The sequence below is a fragment of the Engraulis encrasicolus genome, chromosome 6 (genome assembly GCF_034702125.1).
Source record: "Engraulis encrasicolus isolate BLACKSEA-1 chromosome 6, IST_EnEncr_1.0, whole genome shotgun sequence".
NCBI classification, from domain to species: Eukaryota; Metazoa; Chordata; class Actinopteri; order Clupeiformes; family Engraulidae; genus Engraulis; species Engraulis encrasicolus.
Window position 1 is genome coordinate 11,433,738 of NC_085862.1, and position 14,310 is coordinate 11,448,047.

The window sequence follows — 14,310 nt, forward strand, 5'->3', positions numbered from 1 at the left end:
CCTGGGGGAGTTCCCCCAACGTGATGTCATACCTGCAACTCCACACTGTCTGCCACACTGGGCCTCCTCCAGATGGGGATGTATGCATTGTGGCGTCTCCCTCTCGGTTCGCCTTTTCTCTCCTTCTAACCCCTCTTCCACTCCACACCACTGTAGCTGAAGTCAGCACGCTGCTTTTAGTAATATTTCATTGATTGTGACAGGATTCTGAAAGTAGCAAATGAAACAGGGGGTGTGGTGGGATTCTCTAGCGCTCTCCAAAGACTGTAGTCGATTTACAGAAATGGCAGCACTCCCTCCCACCGTGGTATACTAATCATAGGCTAACTGGCCATTATTTTTTCTTCACAAACACTCAATATGTAAATGAGCTCATTCGAACAACTTTGCCATTACGACCTCCAAAGCCGGACATCTCCATTGACAAAGACAATTTTTCTGTTTCATGTTTAACAGACAGATTTATCTAATCAAATCTAATCTAATGCAGGTCAGGGGAGGGAATCATAAACTTGCTGACAGCAAATTTAGCCGTTTTGCTATTTTATGTACAAACTCTATCCATCTGACGATGCCATGCTGTGATCAGACATACTGCAGCTTAAGGTGGTAAAGAGGTCCCGCATAACTAACAAGCTAACTTGATCTGTAATGCATCTGTAATGTATCTCCAATTACATGTATAGAATTCCAGTAATGCACCACTAATCTTGTGGGTAAAACGCATAAGAAGACAAGAAAGGCAGCAATGTAGAGCAGAGGTGAAGAGATCTCGTATCTCCTCAAAACACTGTGCGCTCTAGTTGACAGCTACCAACGCTCCTCCGTTATACTACAAAGGCACTCAAGTGGTAAACAAAAACTTTGGCTAACCCAGAGCTAGTTGTAACCTTTAAAGCTTAGCTTTCTTTGTCTGCGAGCCATTCTAGTTCCTCCTGTCTTTTCCTTCGGCCTCTGGCCTTGTGATGCAAGGTATGAAGTCATCAATGATTTAAATTATTATGTTCAGTAATATTTAACAAAAACATAATTTAGTTAGTTATTCTCTCATTTGCAATCAGCATACTGGATGGGGGCAAACCCCAAAAAATGCTGTTTGAGGAAGGATGTCTGCACTTCAGCCTCTGATGCTCTCAGTCGATCACAGCAGAATCAAGACAGACTGGGCTACTTCAGCGACTACGGTACAACCCAAAATAATGCCCTGTGCTGTCAGACAGCAGGGGAAAACTTGTGGATTTCTCCACAGACCTAAACAAATGCCTCTAACCAGGTTAGCGGCTATCTGTAGATGAAATAAACCACAACCAGTGACACAGCAGCTACCTTACTAATCCCGAGTAGAGGGGGGCACAACCTGCCAGACGATAGCTTTGGAAAACAAGAGTGAGATCTGTGTGTACAGTGCTCTGTGTGATGGTGATATGGAGACAGGATGATTACAGTGGAGGACAGAGGAGTTTTGTGAAGTGTGACCCCCCAAAAAAGCCAAATAAACAAAACAACAACAAAAAAAACAGATTTGTTCAGAACTGAGGCAAACCTGGCCCAGAGCACGCACCCCCAAATCAAGCATTCAAATAAACAATCATTCAGACATTCAAGTCCGAAAGGTTAGTTTTGCAGTTAGTTTGGCTCAGCTCTGAACTGGTTTATTGCAGTCGGGTGCCCAATCAAAACCCTGACCAAAAAACAGAAGCCCAAATTAGGAACTTACCACAACACATAATAATTAAAGTGGGAGGAGGGGGGGATCAGCAACCAGGGAAATCAGGAGAAGAAAAAAAGAACACAATTTAATCAGGGCCAGAATTGCACACTCACACTTACTCACTCACTCTCACCCTCACTCCCACTCACAATCACATACAGTACTATATCCAATTACAAATCCAAATACAAAAAGCCCAGAGAGAAATTAAAAACAAGCAAATCCTATATACTGTACTGCACACACATACACACACGCACACACATGCAAGTGACGGATGGGATACAGGCAAGTGGTGTAGGGGAGGGTTGGGTTGGAAAGTAATAGGGAATAACGAACGACCCCCCCAAAAAATATAATTCAGCAGGCTTCATTCAAGGGGTGATAAGGAGTGCTGGGGTGGGGGCATGTTACTGTGCCCTCTTCATGCAATAAACCACGAGCAAAACACTAGATCAGAAATTTAAAAAATTAATAGCTGGACACACACACAAGCATATGAAAACTCAGGGGTCGATTTAGTCTCCCAAACCAATGTCCAAAGTAAATTAAGTAAAAGAAAGAATATTAAATAATTATGATGAGCCTGTTGTACCCAAATCCAATAATTCTGATAAAGGTTAAGGTTATTTTCATTTGGGGTTGTCAGCTTTGTCTCTTGGTGTTGTTGCTGTGTGCGCATGTTAAATGTCTTGTATTGCAAGTCATAGGGGAGTGGCAGACCTGCTTTACAGCATTGTGTGTCTGACTTAAATCGATCCCTGTGTCGGATCATGGGGGGGGGGGGACTGATGTATAGATGGATGGTGATCATAAAAGGAGTTATACATGGTAATTATAAAGGAGTGTATGATGGAGGGACCACTGAGGAGTGATGAAGAGAGAGAGAGCAAGAAGACAGGATGGTGGTGACGCATTCCCCATGACCAAAGTGTCACACCGGGATAATCCCATGCATGGCCTCGTCAATACCAGCAATGTTAAAGACATGGAACGTTTCTTTAGGAGGACGAGCGTGAGACAAAGAGAGAAAAGTGAAGAGGGAAAGAAGGAGGGAGAGAAGGAGGAGGAGGAGGAGGAGGGGGAGAGTGGTGCTGCCCGCACGCCATCAACAGCACTTAACCACCCCTCGCCCCTTTCGGAGACAAAGATGGATAGACATGGACGGAATGACAGATGGACGGCCGGAAAAGTAACAAAAAAGCAAAGGGAAAAATAAACAAATAAATAAAGGTGACGGGTGCCGTCCGTCCGCATATGGGTTAATGAACTGGATTGAGAGCAGCAGAGAGCCACAGAGAAAGTGCCCATGGCTTGCACATGTGGGCCAAGCAGGAGAGTCGTGGGGAGGGGACCACACCTACCTCCCAGCCCGTGCTCTGTGTGACGGAGAGAATGACAAGTGACAAAAAGGGTCAACAACACAACCTTCAGAGGAAGAAGAAAAAAAAAAACACACACCACTGCACCACCTTAAAGTGGGGGAAGCAAGCAACAACAAACACTAGCCCCGTACAAAACACAAAAAACACCCACACTGGCAAACTGAGGGCTTGTTTTCAAATCGTCTCTCCCTTCTGAAGACAGACCGACAGATTCCAGGCTAACTTTTCCCCATACAAACGCAGAGCCCACAGCTACTAAACATCCAAAGGGTGAGCAAGGCGTCTGCTTCCCTCCCTCCCAGGGCCTGGAGACCTGATGAGATAGCCAGCAGGCATGCAAAGAGCACTCTGCAGTCACTTCTAGCTAGGGGAGTTGTTACATGGAGAGGATGCATGTGTGTTAGGGGTGATGTGTACAGAGAAGTGAACAGGTCATATCATGTCCGTGTGTGTGTGTGTGTTTGTGTGTGTGTGTGTGTGTGTGTGTGTGTGTGTGTGTGTGTGTGTGTGTGTGTGTGTGTGTGTGTGTGTGTGTGTGTGTGTGTGTGTGTGTGTCAGTGTGTGGGTTCGTTTGCATGCATACTGTACACTTGTATGCCTAGCCGAGTGTCAGGGGGGAAAGAAGGAGAGAAAAAGAAAGGAGAGAGAAAGAAATCCTTCTGTGGCGTCTTGAAGGTTATGTAAGGGATAAGGACTGACGAGGTGACTGGTTCCATGAAGTTAATGGCGAGGCGGCGGCTCCGAACTCCGGCGACGTGCGCAGCTATTAACGTTGTGGAACCGGTCGACCTCGAAGGTCGTTATCCCGCTTATCTGCCGTTAGGGTCGGGTACTTAAATAATCTGTTACCGTCTGTAACATTGTAGGAACCATGCCAACCGCACCAGAATCATGTGAGTAAAGCTGGGCTTACACTGTGCGACTTTTGCCCCGATTTTGCCCCGATTTGGCACTCGCACGACTTTTTGAGAGTCGGGCCGATTTCTTGCTCAATTGCAGGTCAATCGTGAGTCTCGCATCGTGCAGTGTACATGGGGTAACGACAAGCGATTTCGCCTGACGATCGTGCAATCGCAGGGTCGCAAGAAAATCAAAATGGTTTGAAATTCTGGTCGTGGCTCGTGCGTAAATCGCACAGTTAAAGCAGTGCTACGACACTTCACATGCACAAATTAATAGGGCCGTGCGATTCGCTGTTGAGCGCAACCTCATCTCCACCTCAGGTGCGCATGTTCCCTCCTCTGCAGACCGGGGAAACATACCTGTCACGTCGTACGGTGAAAGCATTTCGCTCGGATCCGACTGTCGGCTCGTGTAGTGTGAGGACGTGAGTCGTGAGTCGTGAACTTTTAAACAGTGAAATTCCATCGTGCAGTGTGAGCAAAAGCTCAAGACCCACGAGTGAAAATATCGCACAGTGTATGCCCGGCTTTAGATAGACGCGTCGCTACGCGGGCATCTAACTTAGAGGCGTCTAGAATCTTTGTTTGGAGTGCCGACAATGTGATTATTTAATTTTCCGTAGATGATTTGCATGGTTTCTACAGCGTTGTCCCCGACACGCCGTCAGCATTCCAAACGAAGATTCTATGCACGTTTAACTTAGTCAAACGCTTGACGCCTGACCGGTTCCACAGAATTAATGGTCAGCCAATCAAAAAAGAGAACTATGTTGTGAAGGCAGATAAAAAATATGATACTGTTGCACTGAGGAAGCATACTGGCTCAGAACACTGACTTACCTGATGGACTATTTTGCTAAAGGCTTCCTGGAGTTTACCATGAATGGTCGCTAATTTCTTGGCATCTCTGTTGGCTTCGTGGATGGGTATAAGAACCTTATATACCTCATTCACAGCCTCATACATCCCAGCCTAGAAGCAAAAGTAAGGAAGTTTTTGTAAGTATTGCATAGATAGAACACACGTTTTGACAAAACCTTCTTGAGGGTCAAACAAGAACGTATTCAATACAGGGAATCAGCCTCAAGTCGCTCAGGACAAGACCCCCTGTAAATAAATAATAATAATAATAAAAAAACCCTCTTCCATTTGGATCTTAACATATACATACATACATCCAAATTGGCACAAAATCCTGTGTGGGGCATTGTTGGAAAGCCTGGAAACCATTGCATACCCCTAGAATCCTTGTGTACCTCAAAAAGCCCCTGGGATCACTTGAGCCTGGTTGTACGTCAGACACACACACACACTGCCACTACTTACCATGGAGAAGGAGGCAGCAGCCTGTTCAAGGAGCCCCACCAGGCCGGCCTCAGTGAAGTACTTCCCCGAGCAGATGCCCTCCTCATCAGGGGACACCACGTCATCAGACACGGCCGACTCCTCCAACACGTTTGAGGAAATGTTCTGTGATAAGCGAAGCAGACACAAAGAGCTCTTATGGCTGATGTACACTGTGCAGTTTCAGCGAGTTTGCCTCAGGCATTTGTCGTATCCGGGCCTTTCAAGAAGTCATTCTTTTATTCGCTCTTTTATTATTATTTTCCCCCAAGAATGAACCTGGAAGGGGATGGGGGGCAATATAGTAAAGATTATTTCTTCTGATGCTGGTGCTGGTGTGCGCTAATGAGGTACCCTGAGCATGGTACCGTCCCGCTGCCCTGCTCCCTTGGGGCGCCGTTTGCGGCTGACCCCTTGCATGGGTGAGGCATTAATGGAATTTCGTTTTGTGTAGTGAGCACTGCATACTGTGGAGTGCTGTGTCACAATGACAATGGGAGTTTCCGAGGTGGGTTCGAGAATTGGACGCCATGCTATCTGACTCTGACAAAAAGAGTTTGTCACGTCCGTTCGATCACATCAATAGGACACAAGGCACGGAGTCAGTCGTGCATTCTGGTTCAATTGGTGTTTTTGTACTGAAACGTCACATCATTTAATGAAACTACCATTTACTTAGTTCTTAAGCTATGCCAGCAGCCAGTATCAAAAGCAGTTTTGGCATACTCGCCTGGAAAGTGACACAGCCCACTGGCAGGTATTTGCGATCCTCCAACATGCTGAGGTACTCTGCCACCAGGGCAGCGCTATGGACAAGACACTGGGCTGCCTCCGCGTGGTTGTTGCGCTCCGAGTGTTTGCCCGCCATGTTCTGCAGCCATGTCAGACGAAGATCCGGAGACGTCTGGTAACCCTTGGCAATTCTGGTCAGGAGGGAAAAAAGGACTAGCATTCAGTACAGACAAAGATTGTTACCCATACACCTGGATTCAGTAGGTATAATCCAGTTCCACATTTTCCCAATTACCTGGTTCTGCTTGTGTGTTTAATACTAGTGACTTCAGTAATCTTATATCTATACAATTAACTAAGTCTAAGCCAATCAGCTATCAGATATTCATACCGTTTTGCAGCTCCTGAAGCCAGCTCACCCATCACAAATCACCACTTTTCTCTTACGCCGGAGATTTGCTTGCTGTAGAATATGCGTGCATGAAAGCATTCCCATCCAAATTTTATGTTATTTGTGCGTGTGGTAGAGCACCAGTCACAATGTACACAGACACATGCATACCAATAAGACAAAAGAAATAAAGGTGGGGTTGCAGGTATGACATCACGTTGGGGGAACTCCTCCAGGATTCTAAGGTTCTACATAGACTCCTATGAGCCTGCGGAACCCCCAACTTGATGTAGTAATAGTACATATTCTTGAAATGGTTAACCTGCAACCCCACCTTTTTAACATAAGAATAGGGCAATGTGGTGATACGAGACCATGCAACTGGCAAGCAGCATATTTGTGATGTTCTCTCAAGAGTCTTTATGCTAAATAAATGGAAGTCAGCAGAGAAAGATAGAAGGCTTTGTTTTGACATTAAATATCTTTGGTACAGAGAAAAAGAGACATAGGTGAATTCAAAAACCACTAAACAAAGAAGCGAGCAGACTGTGTGCAGAAAAGTTCATATTGCTTGCTTAAGAGTGATAGTGTCCCATTTTTATTTTTTTTAAAAGCTTATTTTACACGTCCCCTTGAGTTTAGTAATAGGGTTTTACCGTTCTCCTGTACTTTCAACCGTTCTCTGGCTATGGCAGCGCAAACTGCTCGCGGCTAACTGGTCTCATAGGACTCAATGTTGACTTTTAGCTTGGAGGTAAAATGTGCACGGCCATAACTAGAAAACGGTTGGAAGTACAGGAGAACGGTAAAACGTTATTATTTAACTCAAGGGGAGGTGTAAAATAAGATTATTTCAAAAAATGGGACAGTATCACTTTAAGGGTGAAGTTATTACATGGCTCAACGTCATTTTGTAGAATGCACCGTTCACTAGAATGTCTGTTGCCTTGGAAAACTGCTTAGTTGCACAAAATTTGCCCTCTCTAGTAGCCTGTTAAAAGTCTCTAGGTCGTAATTGAGCTCATGATTATGATGATGAAGCGTCCAACTTGCTCGCTAGAATCTGGTGCAGTTGGGGTAGTAGGTAGAATACAGAAATAAGACATCTACGTATGTACTTTATCCAAGATTATCCATGTAATAAAAGGTAGAACATTCAGCGACATTCGGCTGTCCCTTTTGTTGAATAGCATACTTCAGAGGGATCTAGACTTATTCTACGATGGGAACATTCTCACCGATCGTTATCCTATACTTAACTGATTACAGGCCTACCTGTACATGAGATCTATGAGCATCTCTGGGTCCTCCTGGTGCTCCTTCATCTTCACCGTGTCGGACAAGATCATATGCAAGTTAAACACCAAGTCTTGAACCTGGAACATACGAAACAAGGAATGCTGTAATCAAACAACAGATGATGTGGTTTGAAACACATGTACATATATGTTTAGAATCCGATCCGAAATAGTTTCGTTTCCAGGAATAACACTGGTCCATTCATTGGTACATTTACATACACATATACAAATCTGTAGGACAGAGTAGAGAGCCTACCTGGTCAGGAAAGGTTGTTTCCCGTAGCTCCAAGTCCTCCTCAGCGTAGGTCAGGATGGTCTTTAACGAACGCCGCAGAAACTCCTCGTTGAAGTTTTGAAAGGTGCCCACCAGCGACGACAGGGACATGGTCACCTGCATCTTCACCCGTGCGAAGTTCTGCAAAGATGAGTATCAAGCACATGCACACATACACTTCAGTGCAGCCACAGATTGCTAGAGAGAATTACATAAAAGCAGTCATTTTAAGGGGGAAAAACATCTTACTCAAGTTTATTTCACACACTTCTAGAGAGAGAGTGAGAGAGAGAGACAGAGAGAGAGAGCGAGAGAGAGAGCGAGAGAGAGAGCGAGAGAGAGAACGTGTGTGTGTGTGTGTGTGTGTGTGCGTGTGCGTGCGTGCGTCCGTGCGTGCGTCCGTGCTTTTTTGCACATACGTTGCCGATCTCGAAGTTCTGCCTCATCAGCAGGTAGAGGGATGCGCTGGCGTGAGCGCGGATGCTGCTGATGCTGCTGCTGCAGCTCCGCAGGAGTCTGAGGCACAGGTCCGCACACTGCTCCGTCTCCTCCTCAAACAGCAGCTCCGGGAACTAACAAAACACAACACAACAGGGGTGAGTTTCTCAAAAGAGAAGTTGTTAGCCTGTTAGCAACTTCGGTAGTTGCCAATGGGAAAATGCATTGAAAGCAACGAAGTAGCTAATGTAGTAAGCAACTTTGGTTTTGAGAAATTCACCCCAGAGCAAGCAGCACCAGAGAACAAGGCAGGGAGAGAGATTAGAATAAATCGGATAAGTCAAACAGTGTGCACTGTCACATCGATTAGACGAAATTAGAGTACATGTGTAATGGGGTGGAGAGACAGCAAAACGTTTTTACAGAGTGTCTACTGATTCATACATTTGTTTTTTTTTATCCCCTTCACTATTATATTTATCAATGTGAATGCATCACTGTATGAATCATAGGAAATGAGAGCGTGTGTGTACGAGAGAGAGAGAGAGAGAGAGAGAGAGAGAGAGAGAGAGAGAGAGAGAGAGAGAGAGAGAGAGAGAGAGAGAGAGAGAGAGAGAGAGAGAGAGAGAGAGAGAGAGAAAGAGAGGGAGAAAGAGAGAGAGAGAGATCAAGGAAGAATGGACAGCAGGTGCGGTGAGGACTATCAAAACAGTAATGAGGGCCATCAATTCTGAGCCAGCTAGAGTCATTCATGAGTTAAAGCCGGGAAATGGACGGTACCATGGCAAAGGCCGTTAGAATGGAAAACATTTCTGTAATATACAAGGTGGTTTTTTTATGATTTTATTGTAATTTTGCACGTTCCCTTGGCTCAATTACAACAATGATGTTCATGTATACTCTGCTTGTTTGCTTGCTTAAAATAGAAAGCAAAAAAACAAAAACAAATTTGCTTAAATTGACTTTAAAAAAAGGTCTGATATGAAAAAAAAAAAACCTTAGAGACGAGAGCTCTCTGTGTAGCAAAGCAGTGCTGCAGGTAGAGGGCGCTCTGGTTACAGGCCATGCTGTGCAAGAGCACCTTCAGCACTCCTCCCAGGATGCTCTCCTTAGACTCGGTCACCGACACAGTCTGAGGAGAAACACACAACACACACAACACACACAACACACACAACACACACAACACACACAAAACACACAAAACACACAGACACAGAGACAGACACAGAGACAGACACAGACGACATTCCATTATCCAACCTGTGGTACTTCATACCTTGCCCTAATCCTACATTACAATCCAAGTGCATAATATTATGTGCTGTAACTTGTTTCATAGTTTATTTCACTGCCCCTGTTACAAAGTGTAGCCATTTTTTCCCCATTTATTTGACATGAACTCATAATACGTTCCTCCATACCTGGACGACGATCTCCAGTGTATCCAGGATGATGAGGTTGGCCTCAGTGGCCAGATTTCCATCGATGAGAGCTTCATGCTCTAGCTCTGCACGCGTCCTGAAACACACACACACACACACACACACACACACACACACACACACACACACACACGCACACACACACACACACACACACACACACACACACACACACACACACACACACACACACACACACACACACACACACACACACACACACACGCACACACACGCACACACACACGCACACACACGCACACACACACGCACACAGCTGATTCAGTTTGTGTATTAGTATTTTTTTACAGTTAGCCCTGGAGATGTAAGGAAATGCTACTGGGCAGGATACCTTGAATGCAAACACAACAAGCGTTCAAGGCAGAGTTGAGCATTCAAGCCATTGGAGGGAAAAGGAGGCACAGCCGTCTGTGTCCAACGGGAGGGTGTTCGTTTGCAGACAGCAATGATGCCCGTTCAAATGGTTTTATACTGAAATCCTCCACTGGGAGAGAGGGGTTGTTTAGTATACTTCCATGCACACGGCACAAACCAAAAGCATGTGCTGTAATGAAAAAGGATGGCATAAACATCCCTCTGTTTGTCTTTGGGGTCCCTCGCAATGCACTCATTGAAGAAACGTTCACAAAACTTAAAACTGCCATAAGATTCACATCCACTTGGTAGGCTATATTTCAATGTTTCTACCATCATACAACACATATCTGATACGGTTCGTTGATCAATCTTGATACGGTGCACATTCCAAGTTTGTGGTCTATATATACATTGCTGAAGAGGCCACAAATCTCTCATCTAGGCTTGATGCAAGCTTGAGACTACTGGAAAACGAGTGTGCCTTGGACTCAAGTAGTGAACTCCGTTTCACATGGTGTTCTCGCTGCCGTTTGCACGGAAGTATACAACTGGCGTCCAGTCCCATGCTACGGCATGTCATGAGTGAACCCCTGCGGCCAAAACACAGTTCACCACAGAGGGATAAGCACAGCAGCACAGCAGCACCGAGTGCACTATGGAGCGGATATAAAGGGGGCACTGGGAAGTGTCAAGCTTACACACCTAGCTAACAAGGGCTCCAGGCTTCTCCCATAGCGAGGCAGGGTGTCTCTAAACCTGCACAGCACACAACACACTTGCATGTTCAAACACATGCACACAAAAAACAAAACACAAGCCTGTAGTCAGGCATACTGCTAGCATTTGAGATGCTGTTACGGGGAGAGAAACAGGCGCGCACACACGCACGCGCACATTCACACGCCCAAACACTTGAGCAACCCTGCATTATTTTGACCCCAGCTATTAGGAAGCATGTCAGGAGGTGTTAAAGGGAGAAAGGTCCGGTTGCCAAAAGATTCCCAAGCAGGATGGATGCCCACCTGCACTGTCTGTACTGACAGAGGTTTTGCATCCCATAGAGCTAGAAAAAAACAACAACAACACCACCAGAACAGCCACACCCCTCGTGGCAATCCTGGCGGTTATCTTACGCAGGACTACGGTTGCTTGGCAGTCAATGAAAATCAACAGAGAAGGGGCTCACTTCTGTCAAAAAAGGTCTGAAATGCCAAAATATTAATTGATGCACTAAACCAGGAAAATATTTTAAGTTTCTGGGTAAATATCTACCCAACAAATATCAACTGGATTTTACTTATTTTATCAATATATATGGTGTAAGTGGACATTTAGGCTGACATTCCCAATCGTGTCCTTATTTGATGTGTCAAAAGATATTTTCATAGTATAAAGCGATTTTTTGACAGATGGGCCTATTCGCCATTAAAGGGGTATGCCACTATTTTGGGGCTTAATACAGTTAAAATCGTTGGCCAGGGTTTATAACTTTACTACCTTTGTAAACCCCGGCCAACGATTTTAACTGTATTAAGCCCCAAAATAGTGGCATACCCCTTTAACTGCCATTAATATGGCGGGCGGGCAGGAAGCTTTCCAGTGCCATCAGGTAATGTGTTTTTTCCAGCTCTATGGTGCATCCTTGCTGTTTAGTGCTAGCTTGCACTAACTATTGAGTGCTAGCTCACACTAACTCACAAATGAAGACAGCAGGGGCGGGGGGGTTCAGGACAGGGGTTGTTTCCTCAGAACAAGAACTACAGAATACAAGGAGTATATGCACATGTTCTCCCTACACACTCTTGTGCACGCGCACACGCACACCCACAGAGAGGAGGAAGTATTTAAACTTTTCAAGCACCCTGCTGCGTAGGACTGATAGATAATAAGCAAGCCTGCTATAACAAGAAGCACACTGCAGGCCAAAGATGTGATTGCTGACATGGAAGTGTGGCCCCTGGGCCACTTCAACTTATACAGGCTGTGCCGCGCCTTGCACCTGAAAACGTGACGTCATCACATTCAAGACCCTTCATACTGACAGTCAACACTTGTGCCAATCCTGTCTTTGGATAATGGCTAACCAGGGTATACGCTTCATGTTTCAGATGTGCGACTGATGTTGTAGTGCTCAATGTCTAACAACGTCACTTTTTTCATCTACACGGCACGGTGAGTACTAAAGCATTCAATGGAATTCCTTTCAGCCAAACAAGACTACCATGTCTCCCTAAAGTTTCCACAAGTACAAGGTACTATTTGAACTTCTAAGGGAGATCTATGGGAAGGATTACACCAAAGGACTTGCCTGCTAGTCGCCAGTGTTTTGTAAGGAAATTCAAAACGTGAGCACAGATGTTAACTGGCCTCACCAAATCAGTCTATACTTGTCTTAAGCACAATCACATACTGCATCATCCCAAACCATCTGATGCACAAGACAAAGACAGAGGAGAAAGAGAGGACAGAACGTGTGACTGAAATAGAGAGAAAGAAGTTAAGAGGGGATGAGATGGAAGAAGAGAGAGACAAGAGAGAATGAGATGGAAAGAGCAAAAAAAGAAAGAATTTAGAAAATATTATTTGCCCTTGCTTCGCTTAGCAGGCTAAGTCTTTTGAACACGGGTTAAACTGGTAAGCAGCACAGCAGAACAAACACCATGAAGGCCAAACCAACCAACCAACCAACCAACCCAAGCACCATGACAGGAATGGAGGTAGCGGAGGGGAGGGAAGGGGACGGGAGGGCATTGGGGTCAGGGGTCGGGGGTCGGGCGTTTGGAAGCGGGACGCTGCTGCATCATACAATACCTGACTGATTTGTGGCTCCTACAGTAACACAACAAACATGTGAGAGAAGACAGTCAGGCATTTCGGTCAAGGTGGCACAGGGGATGTACACTGTTCACATAACACACGGCACACTTCACAACCTTTCTTCAACGACGAAAGAATCACGGAATCACGGTCAAAAGTGTTTTCCATGCGGTTATATAATTCATATACCTTTTTTTAACTTTTTTTTTTTTTTTTTAACTGTATATACCAAAAAAACAGGTGGTAGAAAATGTCTGTTTTGTCATTGACTAAATGTCATTTATGAACGGTCTCATTAAACTAAATTGAAAAAGTTCAGAATTATTGTTGCATGTTTACTTGTATTGTTTTACATGTCCTCAGAAAGCATGCCAGCGATATATGCGATATAAAGCATGACAGCAAAATAACTTCCATAAAAAGTGAGCGCAGAGCACCCATTTGTCTTGTCCTGTTAAAGTGAGCCTCAGGAGCACAAGCAGCTCACACTGTGCCAATATGGTGTGGACCTTTTGAAGGTTGCCAGCTCTTTGTACTGCTGCTGAAATTAGTGAAAGTCATTCATTAAAAATCCATCATCAGTTTCTACATGCACCGGTGAAATAATATTCTGCCCGTTAATACGGTTAAGATCACCGGATCTAAAAGCAAAGACATATAGGATACACCACAATGAACATACAAACATATATTTTGAACATATCTATACGCGCGCACACACACGCCATACTTGTCCATTTTTTCGCTGTTCTGTCTCCAGTGGGTCATGTCTTTCCTCCACCGCAAGTTCTCCTGACTGCCAAAGGCACTGCCTGATGGACTCCGCTCTGAGGAGGAGGAGGAAGATGAGGAGGAGGAGGAGGTGGGAGGAGGAGGAGGTGGGTTGAGGAGGAGGTGGTTTGAGGAAGAAGAAGGAGTAGGAGATGGAGTGGGGGGTAGAGGAGGTGGAGGAGGATGAGGTAGAGTAGGAGGCAGGGAGGGGTGAAGTGAGGAGAAGAAGAAAGGTGAGGAGAAAATGGAGGAAGAGGAGGCGGGGACGCAGAGGTGGGAACAGAAGTAAGACAGAACAATGAGGACAGAGCATCCAAAATGCAAAGGCCGGACATGAGAAATGGCACCAATGGCAAGGCAAGGCAGAAGGGAGACACATTTAGAAAAAGGCCAAAGGCGCTAACATTTTAACCCATTGTGT

At 45.2% G+C, this 14,310-nt stretch overlaps 1 protein-coding gene across 17 annotated transcripts in view; it reads right to left on the reverse strand.

Moving 5' to 3' along the window:
• Positions 1–14,310, reverse strand: part of dock7 (dedicator of cytokinesis 7) — a 79,059-nt gene that overhangs the window by 6,842 nt on the left and 57,907 nt on the right. For 5 of the 17 annotated variants that reach the window (XM_063200587.1, XM_063200599.1, XM_063200592.1 and 2 more), the window contains 12 exons: positions 13,849–13,945; positions 13,113–13,130; positions 11,004–11,057; positions 9,903–9,999; positions 9,476–9,610; positions 8,460–8,612; positions 8,023–8,181; positions 7,741–7,841; positions 6,073–6,265; positions 5,325–5,468; positions 4,839–4,970; positions 3,076–3,090 (listed from right to left, as the gene is read on the reverse strand). In XM_063200587.1, the coding sequence (XP_063056657.1) occupies positions 3,076–3,090; positions 4,839–4,970; positions 5,325–5,468; positions 6,073–6,265; positions 7,741–7,841; positions 8,023–8,181; positions 8,460–8,612; positions 9,476–9,610; positions 9,903–9,999; positions 11,004–11,057; positions 13,113–13,130; positions 13,849–13,945 (1,298 nt within the window). The remainder of the gene's footprint in view (positions 1–3,075; positions 3,091–4,838; positions 4,971–5,324; positions 5,469–6,072; positions 6,266–7,740; positions 7,842–8,022; positions 8,182–8,459; positions 8,613–9,475; positions 9,611–9,902; positions 10,000–11,003; positions 11,058–13,112; positions 13,131–13,848; positions 13,946–14,310) is intronic. The other 12 variants (XM_063200603.1, XM_063200601.1, XM_063200596.1 and 9 more) reach the window with 5 other exon arrangements.